This window comes from Anticarsia gemmatalis, chromosome 1 (assembly GCF_050436995.1).
Source record: "Anticarsia gemmatalis isolate Benzon Research Colony breed Stoneville strain chromosome 1, ilAntGemm2 primary, whole genome shotgun sequence".
NCBI classification, from domain to species: Eukaryota; Metazoa; Arthropoda; class Insecta; order Lepidoptera; family Erebidae; genus Anticarsia; species Anticarsia gemmatalis.
In genome coordinates this window covers 1,195,774-1,212,274 of record NC_134745.1, presented here as the reverse complement: position 1 = coordinate 1,212,274, position 16,501 = coordinate 1,195,774, and the positions used below count along the sequence as shown (strand labels likewise).

The window sequence follows — 16,501 nt, the reverse complement described above, 5'->3', positions numbered from 1 at the left end:
AATCGATGCGCGGGCGCCTAGAGCTTTACCACGAAGCGTCGCAGCTTTAGTCGCCCTGCACACTCCGCACAGAGCACACGCGCCCAACCGCGCACGCGTTATTCCCGCCGCCACGATCGCGAATTATTAAACAAAAATAAGCTTGAGTTTCCAAATATTGTATAAACAAATATGTTTGCGTAAATACATCAAGATGTCGTTCTGTAGAATTACTGGTCGCAGTAGAGGGCTGCCAAAGCCCAACTACTTTCCACTTCTTGCTCCTATCTCGCCGGCTGACGCGAAAAGATGCTGCAGGATCACAGGCAAATCTTACGGGCTGCCTTCACACCACTACATTCCAGTACTTCTCACTGCCCGTTCTGGGAAGACAAAATGTAAAATAACGAATGTATCCGGCGAACTTGGACCGCACCACTACTCACCTGAGATTAATTATGGCAACAGAAAACACGAAATTTTACCAGACTACAGATACATTTTCCCTGTCTTGGATGGCTCTACGGAAGCGCAGAAGATTCTTATGGAGATGTTATTGGGTAAACAAGTTACCGAAGATAAGCGTTACGTATATACGGTTCAAGAGAGAAGATGCAGCTTGGTTTTCTCTGCTCAAATGGAAGCAGCAGTGCGAGATGGTGACGTCAGAGACGTCATGTTGGCTAAAGATTCTGATACAGTGCTCATTAAAACAAAACACGGCCGTAGCGTATCCATGGACTTTAAGGATTTTACTGAAGACGTAGAGATGTTTGAAGGTGAAGGACCAAACGCTGAAGTCTTGAAACAGAGGGAACTTGAAGAAATTGCAGAGAAAAAGAAGAAGAGGAAACGTGCTGCTGGCCTATCTTCTATGAAAAAGATATTTGAAAAAAAGGAAAAATTAGCCGAAGTGCAGGAACTAGAGGAAGAAAAGCATCGTCTTGACCGAAAAGCTAAAAAGGCTAAATTAGAGGAAACTAGGCACGAAAAGCATGATGTCAAAACGTTTAGTTACAATAATTTTGATGTGCAACACATGCGCTCAAAGTCAAGCATAGTTATGTGTTCCAGTGAATGGCGAGACCAAATGCACCCCCTTATTGAAACCTGGGATTGGGAAACTTACGAAAAAGATGTAACCGACGAACATGTTGTTCCGAAGGCAACTAAGCTACCGACGCCGGTAAAAATAACTCCGCACCACTGCGAAGCGGAAATGTACGAAACCGATCGCAACATTAGCGAAGTGTCTATTCCATTGGATATTGTGCCTTGTGTTAATCCTTTAAAGCCTATCAAAACACGTCCGACCGAAACAGTTTTAAGTGCCGTTAAGGAAATCTCTGAAGAACGTTTAATTGAAACTGCGGATATTATTGAGAAATTAGTTGAGAGTGATAAAGTTGACATGCTTCCTACAATGGAAAATTTACCTGAAATCGTTAAAAACATTAAGAAAGGTAAAAGAGAAAAAGTAGCCAAAATTCCTGGACTTACATTGGATATAAACAAAGCCAAGAAATTCATTCCTGGTCAAGTTGTGAATACCCCTCAAGGTCCAGTTTTTGTACCTGGACAAACAGTAGATACACCTGTCGGTCCCGTATTTGTTCCTGGATTGAGTGTAAATACACCTGCGGGTCCAGGATTGATACCTGGTCATATTGTAATGAATGAAAATACTAATGAGCCATTTTTCCTTGCTGGACAAGTTTTACCAACACCAAACGGTGCAGAATTCGTTTGTGGACAAACTATTAAAAACAAAGACGATACTTATCGTTTTGCCGAAGGACAGACTGTGTTGTCGGAAGAGGGTCTTAAATTCATACCCGGTAAAATAATAACTACAGGGTCTGAAGAAGTTTTTGTACCTGGTCAAACTATTCAGACTCCAGAAGGAGTGCAATTTGTCCCCGGTCAAACGATGGCAGAAAATGGTGCTATAACATTCACACCCGGACAAAATGCGAAGATTAATAATGAATGGCAATTCGTACCTGGACAAGTTATTCATCAGGATGATGAACTACATTTTGTACCTGGAGCTACTATTGCTACACCCAACGGGCTTAAATTTGTACCTGGACAAACGGTAGCAATTGACGGTGAAACTTGCTTCATACCCGGAATCACTAAAACTACAAGCAACAATAAATTGGAGTTCGTTCCTGGAACCACAGTCGAAACTGTTGACGGTCCTAAGTTCATTGAAGGTCAAATTGTACAAACCGATTGCGGTGAAAAGTTTATGCCTGGAAAAACAATAGTTCAAGCTGACGGTCATGTAGAATTTTCAATTGCGAAGTCTATTGACGATATTACATTTAGTGAAAGTGCCCCAGTGGGATTGCCGATTGATATCAAAACATGCTCTCTTTCTGAAGAGTCCTTGTATGTTTTTGGTCATATGATACAGACAGAAAAAGGTATTGAATTTTACCCAGGACCAAGAGTACCGAAAATGGAGGGATGTCCAAAAGTCGTGCCGGGAAGACTTGTTAAAAATGAAGCAAACGAGTCTCGCTTCGTACCCGGAATGATGGTTGAAGGTATTTTTGTACCCGGCCAAATAGTCTTCACTGAGAATGGAGAGCAATTTGTTCCGGGCCAAGTTGTTGACACAGCTGATGGACCTAAGTTTGTCCCCGGACAGGTAGTGAATACGAAGTCGGGACCAAAGTTTGTTCCCGGCCAAACGATACATACTATTGATGGCCCTCGTTTTGTACCCGGACAGATTATAGAAACCAAGGCTGGACCAACCTTTATACCTGGTCAAGTGATATCTACAGAAGATGAAGGATCTAGATTTGTGCCTGGACAAGTAGTTGATACTGAGGAAGGCCCAAGATTTGTACCCGGTAGAGTCATTGAAACAGATGACAACGGCGTTACATTTGTACCCGGACAAATTGTACAAACACCAGAGGGTCTCAAGTTTGTTGCTCCCGATCTGACTGAAGGTGAAGAAGGTCTGGAATTCTCTGTTCAAAGTTTTGTGGTTACTCCGGAAGAATTAAAACTATTAAAAGTTAAAACGAACCCCAATGATACTACATCTACTAAAGGAGAATTGACAATTGACACTAATATGTTACGTCAACTGTCTGAAGCTGGAATGTCCATTGGCAGACAAGTTCCTGCTGAACTACCTGCTATCAATGTTATATTAAATGAAACAAGAAATGCAGAATCTTTGAAAGCATTTGTCACAGAATTTGGTCTGAAAGATGATGTAGCTAATCAATTGATGGATGTTATTTCTTCAATCATTGAAATGAGTGCTCATTTGAAGACAGAAATACGTGAAAATCAGAAAGAAAATAGTTCTCCAAACGAGATGAAAAAAGGAAAAGCCGCTAAAAAGCGAATGGAAATCCAAGAAAAAACTGGTTTTACCGGTGGTAATGGTCAAACACCACATCAAGAACATGTAAAGAATTCTATTGCAGCGGCCGTTTTAGCTGCATTAGTGACAGCTGAGCAATTTGAAGAGGTTAATAATAATAACAGTAAGGAAAAATATCAAATGATTTTAAAATCTATTGATACTATTTTAGGTAAGGCAATTGATGAAGATTTTGTAGCCGCCATGTTTGATATTTTACAAAAAGAAGAGGATAAAGAAGTTTTGTGTGAAGAAATTCTCGAAAACTCTTCTCAGCCCAAAGTAGAGTTGATCAAAATTGCTGTGAAAAGCTCGTTGCACAAACATTCCTTTACCGAAGAAGACATTATAGAAAAAGTTGGCGATTTCTTAAGCACTGAAAACGAAGTCCTGGGTCCAGCATTTAAAAATATTTTCAAGAATGATGCAAATCTTCTTCAACATGTACTGGGACGCATTTCAGATTCTATTTCATTTGTCAAAACTGATCGCGAAGTTACTGAAACTTTGCAAAAAGCCATTGTTTCTGCTGTTCAAGAGGCTAGCAGTAAGGAGTTGGAAGTGTTGCTTCAAAATGATAAAAAAGAAAATCTTAAAGAGCTTATCATTCAATCGGTCGGTCTGGCTAAGATACTTGGAATGCGAGATGTCGCCGCTAACTTAATGTCCGTAATAGACGACGAAGACAGTATGACTAAAATAGCAGCTGACCCGACAAGTCTAAACATTTTGAAGAGGCTAACTGTCATGCGCAAACTTGCTGACAAAACACCTGATTTGCATTCCGCGATACGCAAGCTAGAAACACATCCAGAACTGGCTCGCACAGATCCTCACTTAAGGGATTTAGTGCGAGAAAGTGCTGCGCTGATGATAGTTCCTCAAGAATCTCCGTTGCTTACTTCTGAAGACGTTCCACTTAATTTGCTAGACCCAGAAAATAGTCTAGCCATGGAAGACTTCTTATTCCAAAGGAGAAAACATAAAGGCGCATTGTTAATTATGAAAAAGGGTTTGCAAGCAGTAGTTCCACGCGAAGCTAGTCGCTCTGTATTAACTGGTGAAGTTGCATACACAGTTCTTGATGAAAATGGAATAAGACATTTCGAACCCATGCATGTATTCTCAGCTTTAAACCTAAGTCAACCGACAGCTCATCGTTTCTCAATGTACAGTTGTCCTATTGTTGATGACGATGATGAAGACTTGCAATCATTCTCGGGATACTGTAACATAAGTAATAATCAAAGAATCACTAAGTTCGGTGGTTGGTCCCGTAGACACAGCGGAGTCTTACTAGAGAGAGAGAACACAAGAAGTCGAATGAGTAGTTTGGAGCAAACCCCGAGTTACAAACGATATTCCACGCGGTCGATAGCGAGTTCTGATCGATCGAGATCTAGTTGTAGTAGAAGTCCACCCAAGGTACTTAACGTTATAAATTAGCGTACACAAAATATTTGTTATCGTTGTAACAGAGACTAAATTTTATTTCTATTGTTTCAGGTAGAAGACGTTGTAGTAGCATCAGCTGATTATTCAGCTGCTGCTGACGATGAAGTATCCCTTAAGGCTGGTGACATTGTGGAGGTTCTCGACACCAAGACAGCCCTCGGATCAAAGTGAGTACATGTTTATTATTGGCATGAGCTTTACACAACTGTGCCCTCATTGATGTATTTCGTAAATAAACTGTACGGACATGCGCGCGATGTGAAACTGATCGTTATCCCGTCTAAACTCGGTTACCAGAATAATATTTTATAAAATAATTTCTGCACACACTAATTTATAGTTAACATACTTTCAACTGAAAATAACTCGCAAACATACCGTTCGTAACACTTCCTTATTGTGGAGACTGACTAAACCGTTGTTATCCAAATGTGTTTGTACACGTTTTAATACTTAACGTTTAAATAATCTCATCAAGTGTTTTATTCCATATTTAACGTCATTCATTGCATTTCTCCCCGAGTTGCGTCAAAAATATGAAATAACTCAGCAATAACTGCATAAACATATCGAAATCAGAAAATACAGTCATGTAAACATTAACAGCTGTAACATTCAAGTAACAGAATACTCGAAAGCTTCGCACATGCAACATAACAAGCCGCGGCTGACAGCTCGAAGTGGCAGTATCATATTCGCCGGTAGGAATGTGTGGCGGAAGGAGTATAAATGTCAAGAATGCATTTTAATAGCTCCGATGCGTCCAGCATTCCCTGTGACTTCGATACTGTGTAATTTTAGCGTCGGGTTCGTTGCACCTTCTTTGCGCAACGCACCACTATAATATATCTTAATTTACACGTTTGTTTTTTCATCTCTCACGTTGTGTTGATCATTAATCACCATTATCATTTCACCGCGTGTGTATAACGCTTTCCAGAATTTAAGAGGACTGGTGCTTGCACACGGAGCCTGTTATACTAATTGGCCATTTCTTTAATATTTCATAAATCTTATCATATTTTCTAGTAATAAATTTTCGGAAAGATAGGCTTTTAAGTAGTTTCTTCTCTTAATCTGAAATGGTTTTCAACACATATGCATGGAAGCATATAAAATCATAACTCATTTAGAAGACTTCAGTGACTCCTATAACGACCACCAATAAACCTTTTCACAAATCATGACTATCTATCATAATGCACTGCAACCACAACCATCGCCTGATTACGTAATAAAAAAACATTATTGATGCAGGTACAGAGGCCGTGTTTATTGTTACGAGAATCATTTCTACAAAACCAGAGGTCCGTTTTTGGACTATGTGTTTAGCGTTCCGACCTACAAAATGTACTATCATTAGTTGAAGACAGAAGAGGGGACTCATGCCACATTGTACATATCTCGCTTGCAAATTATCGTCATTTATGTTGTACTCGTACTTATCATTTTATGTTGTGATCGACATATAACTGTATTGTGATAACTATTGTATCATTATGCCGACACCGGCTTTATACATTCATTATATTATTATATTAGAAAGTTTGTGTATCATTTAGAAACTTATGTAATAAAGGTAATAAATTCTTTTGAGTTTCTTTTCAATTTAGATTCTACTGGGCAGGTAGGCTTCATGTTTGTATATATTGTCTACATCATTTATGTTTATTTCATTATCTTCATTTTTTTATGAATGTCATGAAAGTATTTTATCAGTATTCTTCAGTGATTTTTATTTTTGATTCATTCACCAAATGTTGGCATCATCGACGATAATATGAATCTTGCACACGAATCTCTCGACGGTTTATTTGACGTATTTGTGAAATGTTATCAAATCATGTCAATTTATGATTATCGCTCACTTGATGGTAAATGGTTGTTCTACTCCCAGCTATCACTAGTCAAACATAATGTAGTTTATTAATAATTGCATTTGGCATTTACTCTAGTGTCTTGGGGCATTGAACTCTAGTAAAACGCACATTCCAACTATACGAGATTGCAAAAGTGCATAACAATAATCTTCAGATTATTATAAGTACTACAATTCATTTAAACAACCTTTTATTCATGTTTTAATAATAAATATTTTAGTTTTAAACTGACCGTAATAAAGGTAATAAATATTAATGATAAACTGCTTAATAAATCTCATTTTATTTGGATGATTATATTGTTTATTCTTAGATGTGGTGGAATCACACGTTAGACTCATGACCACGTCTACTCATAATATTTATGGTTGACTTTCAAGTGTTTAAGAATGTTTCACTGGAAGTGACTCACTGTTTCTCCTAGTTGTATAATTCATAATGAAAATGTTTTATAACATTAATACTTACCTTGATATTCTCACCCTTAAGATTACATTTGCATATAATTGTAAAATAAAGGATTCTTACAAATAAGATTATTATTATATGTTAAACATATCGGAAAAGCTATAACTAATTTCGCTCCCTAAAATATTGATAGCAAAACCAATAACACACTTAAATATATGTCTTAAACTATACTATAGATAAGAGTTAATAGTAAGTTCTCAGAACCTATCAAAGAGCAGATCTTATCGGATTCTGAAAACCTATAAAACCCCACTTTCCTGTTTTTCTTCAACACAAAAATTCCAACGATAGGAATAAAGCGATAAATATTAAAGTTGAGAGGATATTTATGAATAAATAGGAAAACCCAGACAAAGCCACAGCGTAGGAAATAAGGCAGAGAGGTAGGCACCCTGGCAGAGTGCCAAACAGACATGTCCAGGTAACACTCCGACAAACCACTTACGTTTAAAATGTAATGGTTACTTCAGTTATTAAATAGATGACTCAAAAATATAAGACGAATAAGAGCAAATTATGACTTTATATCGCATCAGTTGCGGAATATGGTAAAGGATAGTGTTCATGACTAGGCTTTGAACATAAAAGAGCGTTATTTGAATTAAGAAATTGTAACAGAATATTTAAAAGGTTTCAACTGCATTTCTAAATGCAGTTTGTAGATGTATATGCAGCAAAACAAATCTTATAGATTTCTCGTCTAGTTTCTATAAGAGCGGCAATTGTTTCTTGTAATAAAAAACCCAGTTATGATATAAGCACTTTAATTATAAGAAATACGTTAGTTGTATCTATAAAAAGGTTCCTAATAAATATGAGCTATAGCCTATAACCCGCAGGAAATAAAATATCCTAATTCCCAATCAGAACACCTAAACACAGCTTGTCCTTGTTCTAAGACGTGAGCAGACTTCCTGCCTTCAAGGCTGTTCTGCTAGAAGTACGTTATATTCGCATATATGTAGGTCTAATATCCATGAATGAACTGTGAAAACCCGTGGCTAAAGGTATTGAGACGATTGCCAATGTACGTACTAATTTAGTTTCGTTTGCAATTAGTACTTCCTTCTCTTAATGATGACAAGGAGCTATATTAATGAATGATCTATTAGGTGTGATTCCAGTTCTATTTAGGAGGCGTTGATTCTACCGACTTCCTGAAGTTTTCTGAAACATATTGTTTTCTTCGTAGCTAGTAAAAGATTTAAGTAGTTATTGCCAAAAAGAACTAGATTAAATATATGCTAGAGTCGCAATAGGTTAGACTTCATACCCAAAAAAGTATAGCGGTTGAGTGGTTGAGAGGTAAAATAAAGTACTGATAGCTTGTAAGTACTTTTAAGTTTTATTGATAATAATATTATCACACTACGTTAGACTTTGAGGAAAACCTTATGAAATGAACTGTCAACACAAATTCATTGAACGCTAATATACCAAACAAGATAGACAGCGCACTATTTCTCACACTGATCAGATTTTCAGCAAACCATTTAATGGCTACCGGTCAACAAAGTTCATTTACCTTCACGTCTCATCAATTGTCAAAGTAGCCCTAAAATAAACAAATTCAACATTAAGGGCAGGTTGTACACCTAGAGTTTCGTTAACCCCATTATTTAATGTCATTGACGTCATTCGATTCTGGGTCAGCATGACTGACAGGAATAGCACGTGCCAGCTTACCCACTGGAACTTGTTAATGGCTAATTCTTTAACGGAAAAGCTAATGAATGGGGGTATGTAGTAGATAAGTGGGAGTTGAAGCTATGGTTAAGTGGAGAGAAAGAGAGAGAGTAATTTGGGGAAATAAGAACAATAATTTATTGAATTGCATTTGACAATTACTTCATTCTAAAACTCTTTCAGGATAGAAGATTATTTTACACATAACAAATTTTGTTAGTACTTCAACAAAATCATTTTTTTATACCTAAGAAGACATATTGATAAAAATATGTGCCATTTTTTCAAGCTACTACATATGTACAAATACATTTTCAAAATACACCCCAACATATATAAACCTCACACTCACATTAGTTTTACACAATAAAGTATTTTGACATCTGCGGGCCCAGCGTGTGTTGTGTTTTCATCAGCTGCGTCAGCAATCCATCGATTAGGCAACTGAGCTATGAGCGCGCTTCGATCAATGTAATAGTAATGAGGCCAGATATAGAAACATAAACCTATATTATTTATAGCCTATATAATTTTCATAATCAGTTAAATTTATCGGTTACTGAAATATAATTTCGGTAAGAAATATAATTTGGAACTTAGTTATAAGAAGTAACAGAAAAATATAAGAAAGAGCAGTACATCGTTATTTTCTATTTAATTTTACCTCAATACATATTTTACCCCAAGCAGTAATATATTGCTAGAAAGTAAACACGTAGTTAAGAGAAAGCTCAGATCATAAGAATCAACAATGTCACTCAAACCTAGTCTTTTAGATAAACACATCTATTACTATCAAAATAAATTTGCCTTTGATTTGCTCAGAGCGTGTAATTACAACGAAGATAGAAAGCGCTAGAAAGAGAGTTTATAATTAAAATTAACAAATAAAGTCATTAGAAGCATGACCCTCAAAGAGATCGGTATTAATAGACGCGGATCAATGTCCGTCAAGACGCGTCTTATTCAACTATGTCATTGCGTACTGATTTTAATAAACCTTCTATGTTCTAGACAATTTTCTTTGAGTGCTTTTACGTGACCCAAAACGATCTCGATATTTTCTTGTCCATTCTACCTACCTCTTTATTTACAAGAGAAAATCGATGTTATTTCCTGTTTGACAAGTAAAGGGTTGAACTAGTAATAAATATTTAATTTTGTAATATTGCAAAACCTGATCAAGTAATATTCAGGTAAGCTACTCTCCTTACCCCAATTCCTTTACACGCAATATTGTGAACTTAAGTAAGTCGTCGAGTTTAATAAAAAATATAATACATCCATATCAAATAAGAATAACCACTAAACAAACAATCACATGACTACTCTTGCAACGACGCAGATGCCAAAGTGCGGCAACAGGAACACGTAGAAAGTTATCAGCTGTCAGGTACTCCAAAAACACTTCCCAACATTCTTAACACTCGCCAAGAAACACTAGAAGTCTGAAGAGGCATCACGTGCTGCAACTCGAGCCTTGACAGTGAAGCACCACGTCATGACGTCACGTTGACAAACAGCTACAACAGCGGCCATTGCGGCCATTGTCGAGACGATACGTCACAACCTTGTCACACGATGGTTTAATTTATGTATAGCCAGTATATTGTCAAATGGCTGTAGTTAATCATGATTTTATAACCGATCGTTAGTGTAGTAGAAAGTTGGCTGATACTACAGTTAAATTTTTCTTTGTTTGTTGGAAACTGATTGTTGATTATGAACGATATAAAATACGCTTGTGTTTTCTGTTATTCGGAAAAGCCCAATGATATTTTTAAGATTACATACATATATTTAACATCGGCAAAAGAGGAATATCCGTAGATTGATAGAGAAAAGGTTCACCCTAGTACAGTAGTGATCTCAATACAATTTTATGGTGAAAAAAAACGACATTATAAGTAAAGCGATACCAATATTTAAATATTTCCAATCATAATGCAAGTATAAATCGCGTTTTTGGTCATTTAAATGTCAATGCCCTACAGTCTGGTAATGAAAATTACAGGTTGATGATCTTTCTGAATTACATTAATGTGCACAATATTATGCATTCGCATTTATTTATAATAACCTTTTCGATGCCCTTTCAGTACTTGCGTTATTTTGTTCGCTACACGCTACTTGAACAAAAAGAATTTTACTGTCAACCATTTGGCGTATGCGCCGAATTTTTCACAACAATTACTGTTTGTAAAGATTTTCTTATTTTGATGAGCGTGTGTCGTGTGAATCAGATGTGAAACATATTGTGAGATGATTTGGAAAGACACTGGTTTTTGGCCAAAATGACAGTTTTATACGGGAAGGAAAAATTTCCAAGAATTAGTCACTAGTCTTTCGGATTGTGATGGATAAGGAAAGATCTTGAATAAAAAAATATTTATTTGTGAGTTTAGGTGAATATAAGTGTAAAAAGGTCCCGTATAAATACATTAATAAAAATAATTATTGTAAAACTGCGTCGCTAAAGCTTAGTACATGGCAATATTATGCAAAATTATTAGGCAAAATTTACTGACGGTAGTTTAGGTTCCACAACCATTTAACACCATGTGATAAGTTCGTCGAGAGATTCTACGTGCCGAGAGAAACTAAGGTTTATTCTATAATATTACCTATAAAACGCCAACATTACTTTACAGAAAGTACTTACACATTATACACGTAAACATCAAACGTACGCATACATATGTAATTATAATACATTTCCAGATTCACGAATCCGAAAATTCCTTTTTCCTAAAAGCAGTTAGCGAGTTTCATTTAAATTGATTCATTACTATAAATAAAGCTTTTTTGCTATCATGCCCAATGAGAGGGTTATATTGCTTTCAATAATTGAACAAGATATAAATTGTGGCATGAATGATAAAGTGTAGATCAATAAAACATATATTTTCTTCACAACATAAACACAAACTACAAAACTCCACAACATTTCCATATTTATACCCTATAGTCCGTAGACTAACGACCATATCATCCAAGTAACCTTCGCCCCCTACCCCAGGAAGTCCCGGCACGACCCCAGCCTGGACATCAAGGGAGAACTGCTCGACGCGTCGGCGGCTAAGCACAAGATAAAGGTCCGACCCAAGAAGAAACATCCACGAAGCAAGCAGGTCGGGATACTGAATAGAAGTGACGCCACTGGAAGGTAAGTGCCATGGATTTTTATATTGAACTATTTGAGGACCTTATATTGTACATCTACTGTGTAGTCACTGCTGAATACAAACCAGTGACTTACAAAAGTTCATTGGACAAACCCTTCAAAATGATTTTATTGGTAAATCATGGCATTAACGATACACGATCGTCCTCTTACGACATGATAACCTTGATAGCATAATAGTTATCCTCAGATCAACGCTAAAGTAGTTGATGTGAAAGAAAACAAATTGCTTGTCATCACACAAAATATAGTTATGTCTACCAGTCGCATATAATGTAAGGTCCTTCAAATTATAGTCGCAGTAGTAATTATTAGTATCCTCGTCCTTACGCGCCCGACCTTTGCTCGATTAGTTGCATAGTAAATAGCGTAGCCCCATAAACTAAAAATAGCGCCCCATAGTATATCCAAACATATTCCATGAAGACACAAATTTCGTAAAACACGTTACACAGACTTTTTTCCTTTTCTATTCTATATTTTTTTGTGTATCCGCCTGTAAATATTTGTCATGACATCATTAGAGTCGTCTTTTCGTACCAATCCTGTCAGTCTCTCCCCAGGGGAGTATCCCAGTGACAAAATAACGTAAGCTAAATGTTTCGTGACCGTGTTACGGCGTGTGTTTTTTCTTTGTAATTGTGTACATAATTCTGTCCAGCTATTGCATAACAATGATGTATCGGCGCGACGGTTAAAAGCTAAGTGACCCCATTGCGTGGTGTTACGAAATATTGCGGATTTGCGAAAAATGTTTTGCTTAGATCTCTCCCCTGACGATGCTTATGATTTAAAAGTTCGAGAAAATGTAATGTTCTGTACTTCTGTAAATTCCCAATATTTTTCATACAAACCTGTGCTTTTACACAAGACTTTAGCGAAATATATAAGTAAATTACATATTGGCTTTTCGGCATATACTTCTAAAAGAAGAACCGATTTGTAACGGTCCTATAATCATTTTGTTTATTTCCGGTCTCTATCAATCAGTTAAAATCACATAAAAAAATACACTTAAGTAATATTAAGTTTATAACCCTCACAAAAAATGTTCTACGTACAAACAGATCTCTCCTCACGACTCTACATAGTGAGTAGTCATTGACAGGCTAGTAATGGTTTCCTCTGAACCGTTGACACAAAAATATTAGTACACGAGTAAGTACTCACACATGTCGGTCAAGAGTAGATACTGACTGAGACTGGGAACATGTCATATTCAGTCTTTTGACTCAACGCTCTCAATAAATATTGTGATATAATCAACATCTTATTTTCAATTTTACTTACAAGTTGTGATGCTTATAGAAATTTTATGTAATTAAATGTACGTAATATAGACTTTTTTATCTTTTGATACGTACAATAATAAAACCACTTTACACTAGAAACTCTTAGTAGCCAAGCATTGAAAATAATTGGACGAGACTGTACTACAATCGTTTAAGTGGAAACTCTTTTACGATATTGAAAAGTAGAGAAAAATATAATTTTAAATTTTATAAAGTGTCTGAGGTTAGCGTCCATTGTCCCACTTGTAACGAAAGTATGCAATCAAATCAATCTAAAGTCGAACGAGTGACTAATAGTATTGTTATGGATAGTAGTGGGAACGTGGAGTGAGTGCCATCTGCTTGTCAAATAATTTATTGCTGATGACGAAAGAGATATCGGAGTTCACTAGAATTCGATTAGATAGAGGCTATTACATTTTTTAGTAAGGTGTTCTCTGATTGTTAAAATGACCCATGTTTTCAAAATTGCGAATAAAATTGAAATACTAATTGCTATACCTACTGTATACCCAAACTTAGAGAAGTGTTGATTTTATATGCCAAGTGACTAAACGTTGCAAACGTTAAAAGTTAGCGACCACGCTGAATAAAACTTTATTAGCCAAACGATTAGTGAGTTGATGTTGGGTTAGCGTAAAAACTGTCTATTTCCGAAGAAGAAAAAACTATTGATGTGATCCAATTCTTACCCACGTATACAAAACACTAACTAATAGAACTTTTAACGCTGTTGTTGGAACGTCGCTTCGTGAAAGTTAAGCGCCAGGTGCGTTGGCTTCTATTCATAAAAGTAATTAACATACCGATTCCAGACGAATATAATTACTTTCATCTGTTCTACGCGTGACAAAACGAATGTGCATACTGTAAAATTGGGAGTCTAATCGGCTACATACTTTTGTATGTGTATGAATTGCTTCTGCTTTCTAAAGTGTTGTTATTGCATTGAAAAACGCCAATTTTTGGTAGAAATTTAGAAGTATACTGCAGTACAAGAAGGTACTTTAGAAGAGCAGTCAAATGCTCAAACCAAATTATCCTATTAGATTTTTGTTTGGCCAATAAAAATAAGCATGCGTCACCTGAGGTAGGGCAGGTAAGGAAAATACGTCGATCTCGGGAATTTTACCCTAAAAATGTATTAAGAAAACATAATATACGATGGCAAAGAGCAGTGATAGCCGAGTGGTATAAGTTGACACCTCCCACGCCAGTGGTCGCAGGTTCGAATCCGAGGCAACACACCAATGACTTTTCGAAGTTATGTGTGTATTAGAAATAATTATCACATGCTCCAACGGTGAAGGAAAACATCGTGAGGAAACCTTGCATGCCTAAAATTTGTTTAATACATTTATTGAGGGCATGCAAAGTCCCCAACCCGCACTTGGCCAGCGTGGTGGACTTAAGGCCTAACCCCTCCCTCATTACGGGAGGAGACCCTTGCCCAGCAGTGGGACAGTAATGGGTTAAGTTTATTAATATACGATGGAAAAGGGAAATCTTAAATTCTTCTTGCTTTTTAATCAAGACGTATAAGGATGCTTCACTTCAACATCTCATAATTTGGTTCTAACGTCTATATAATATCGGTGTGCTGGCATCACGCCAGCGGCTGTTTTCCGCTAAATGTTCCATTTGCCCAATTTCGTCCACTGACTGCTCCGTGACTTAGTAATTATCCACACATAATTTGTCTAGACGTTTTAACTTATGAGGACAACTCACCAAAATAAATAGCTTTCACAATGGCAAATTACTTGTTAAAAATCATGTATAGTTTGCATCATATAAATGAACCATTTTCCGAATAATTTCTTTCAAAGAATGACCGATGAAATAGCAGTTAACTTTATAAATTTTGGAGGAATGTTTTAGCTTGTCATCAATAATTTAATTCCTTATCGTTAATTAAGGCATGCTTAAGAAGTCTCGTCTTAATGCCACCTGGTGTTTTTTCTCTTCCAAATCTCAAAGACCGCAACAATACTTATGACTCCTGTTTATAAAACTCTTGTGCCATAAATATTTCGATCCCATAAATCTTCAAACAAAATTACGATACACGAAATGCATTTTCGTATTGCATAAATAATCTCATTATTTCGATGCTTCATATTATCAGGTCAACGTCCTCCGCACTAAAGAAAAAAAATCTTAACTACATAATCATTTCGCGGATACGTGAGCTGCTACCATTTTCAGGAGACCTGCCAACTCTTAAGAGATCACTCTCGACATTTTAATATTACAAAACGTTGAAGGAGACTACGCGGGTCGTTGTAAAGTGGTTACAAAAATTGGCGTGTATGCCGCTCCCGAAATAATCTACGGTACATTATTAGCGTTATTAACATGGCTTGCACACCCACTCGGTGGGACAAAACGTTCTGTAATATACAGTTTCACTATTCTCTTATTGTCTGTCCCAGTTACCGTCCACCTATGCGTCTAATTCGGGAGCGCTGGAGAAGCCCTAATTTCAGTGTTTGGACGCGTCCACATCTTGAATGTTACTTTTATAATTGGCAGTTCCATGGCGGTTGTTGCTGGACATGTTGTCTCGCCCCATTTCACGTATGTTTACGACTCACTGTTAAATGCAGTCGTCGTTTCTTGACGTTGTTTTGACTTTCTTATTTTTCATGTTTTGTTTTTTCACACATTTATCGTAGGTCCATGCGTTTCATGTGTGAGAAGCATCTTGATTATGTTTGTTTTTATATCTTGAACTAAATTCAAATTGTCTGGCGCGGTGATTTTTAAAACATTTTATTTTATTTAACAGTTGTTCTTGCAATTGTTAGGTAATAAAGTTAATTGTTTTTGTTTAATTTCACAGAAACAAAATAAAACTAGGGTAATCACATTATATTCGTATGTTACCTTATATGGAGAAACAGGAAATATCCAAAATCGTCAGTGATTTTCTTAATTCATAGAATCCGTGTAGTTACCAGTACCACCTGTTTGAACGTGGTCGCTACTAAATCGCACATAACGTTTTATGTTATTTCAAAAGAGCGCGTTAAAATAATGGCATCGTTATCTTTTATCGTTCTGTTAAACTCAGATCTGGTGGCCGGAGACTGAACATGTGGGACTTTCGTTTTCTTTTAATACTCACGATGTTCATCACGTTTGCTTTAATTCATGT

The 16,501-nt window shown here is 36.5% G+C and overlaps 1 protein-coding gene across 8 annotated transcripts in view; it reads left to right on the top strand.

Annotated features, from left to right (window-relative positions):
* The window catches only part of Obsc (Obscurin), a 103,686-nt gene that overhangs the window by 24,113 nt on the left and 63,072 nt on the right, over window positions 1-16,501 (top strand). For 3 of the 8 annotated variants that reach the window (XM_076135662.1, XM_076135669.1, XM_076135655.1), the window contains exons 3-4: window positions 4,880-4,995; window positions 11,885-12,031. In XM_076135662.1, coding sequence (XP_075991777.1) covers window positions 4,880-4,995; window positions 11,885-12,031 — 263 coding nt within the window. Of the gene's footprint in view, window positions 1-61; window positions 4,799-4,879; window positions 4,996-11,884; window positions 12,032-16,501 lie in introns of those variants that run through there. The other 5 variants (XM_076135628.1, XM_076135619.1, XM_076135635.1 and 2 more) reach the window with 3 other exon arrangements.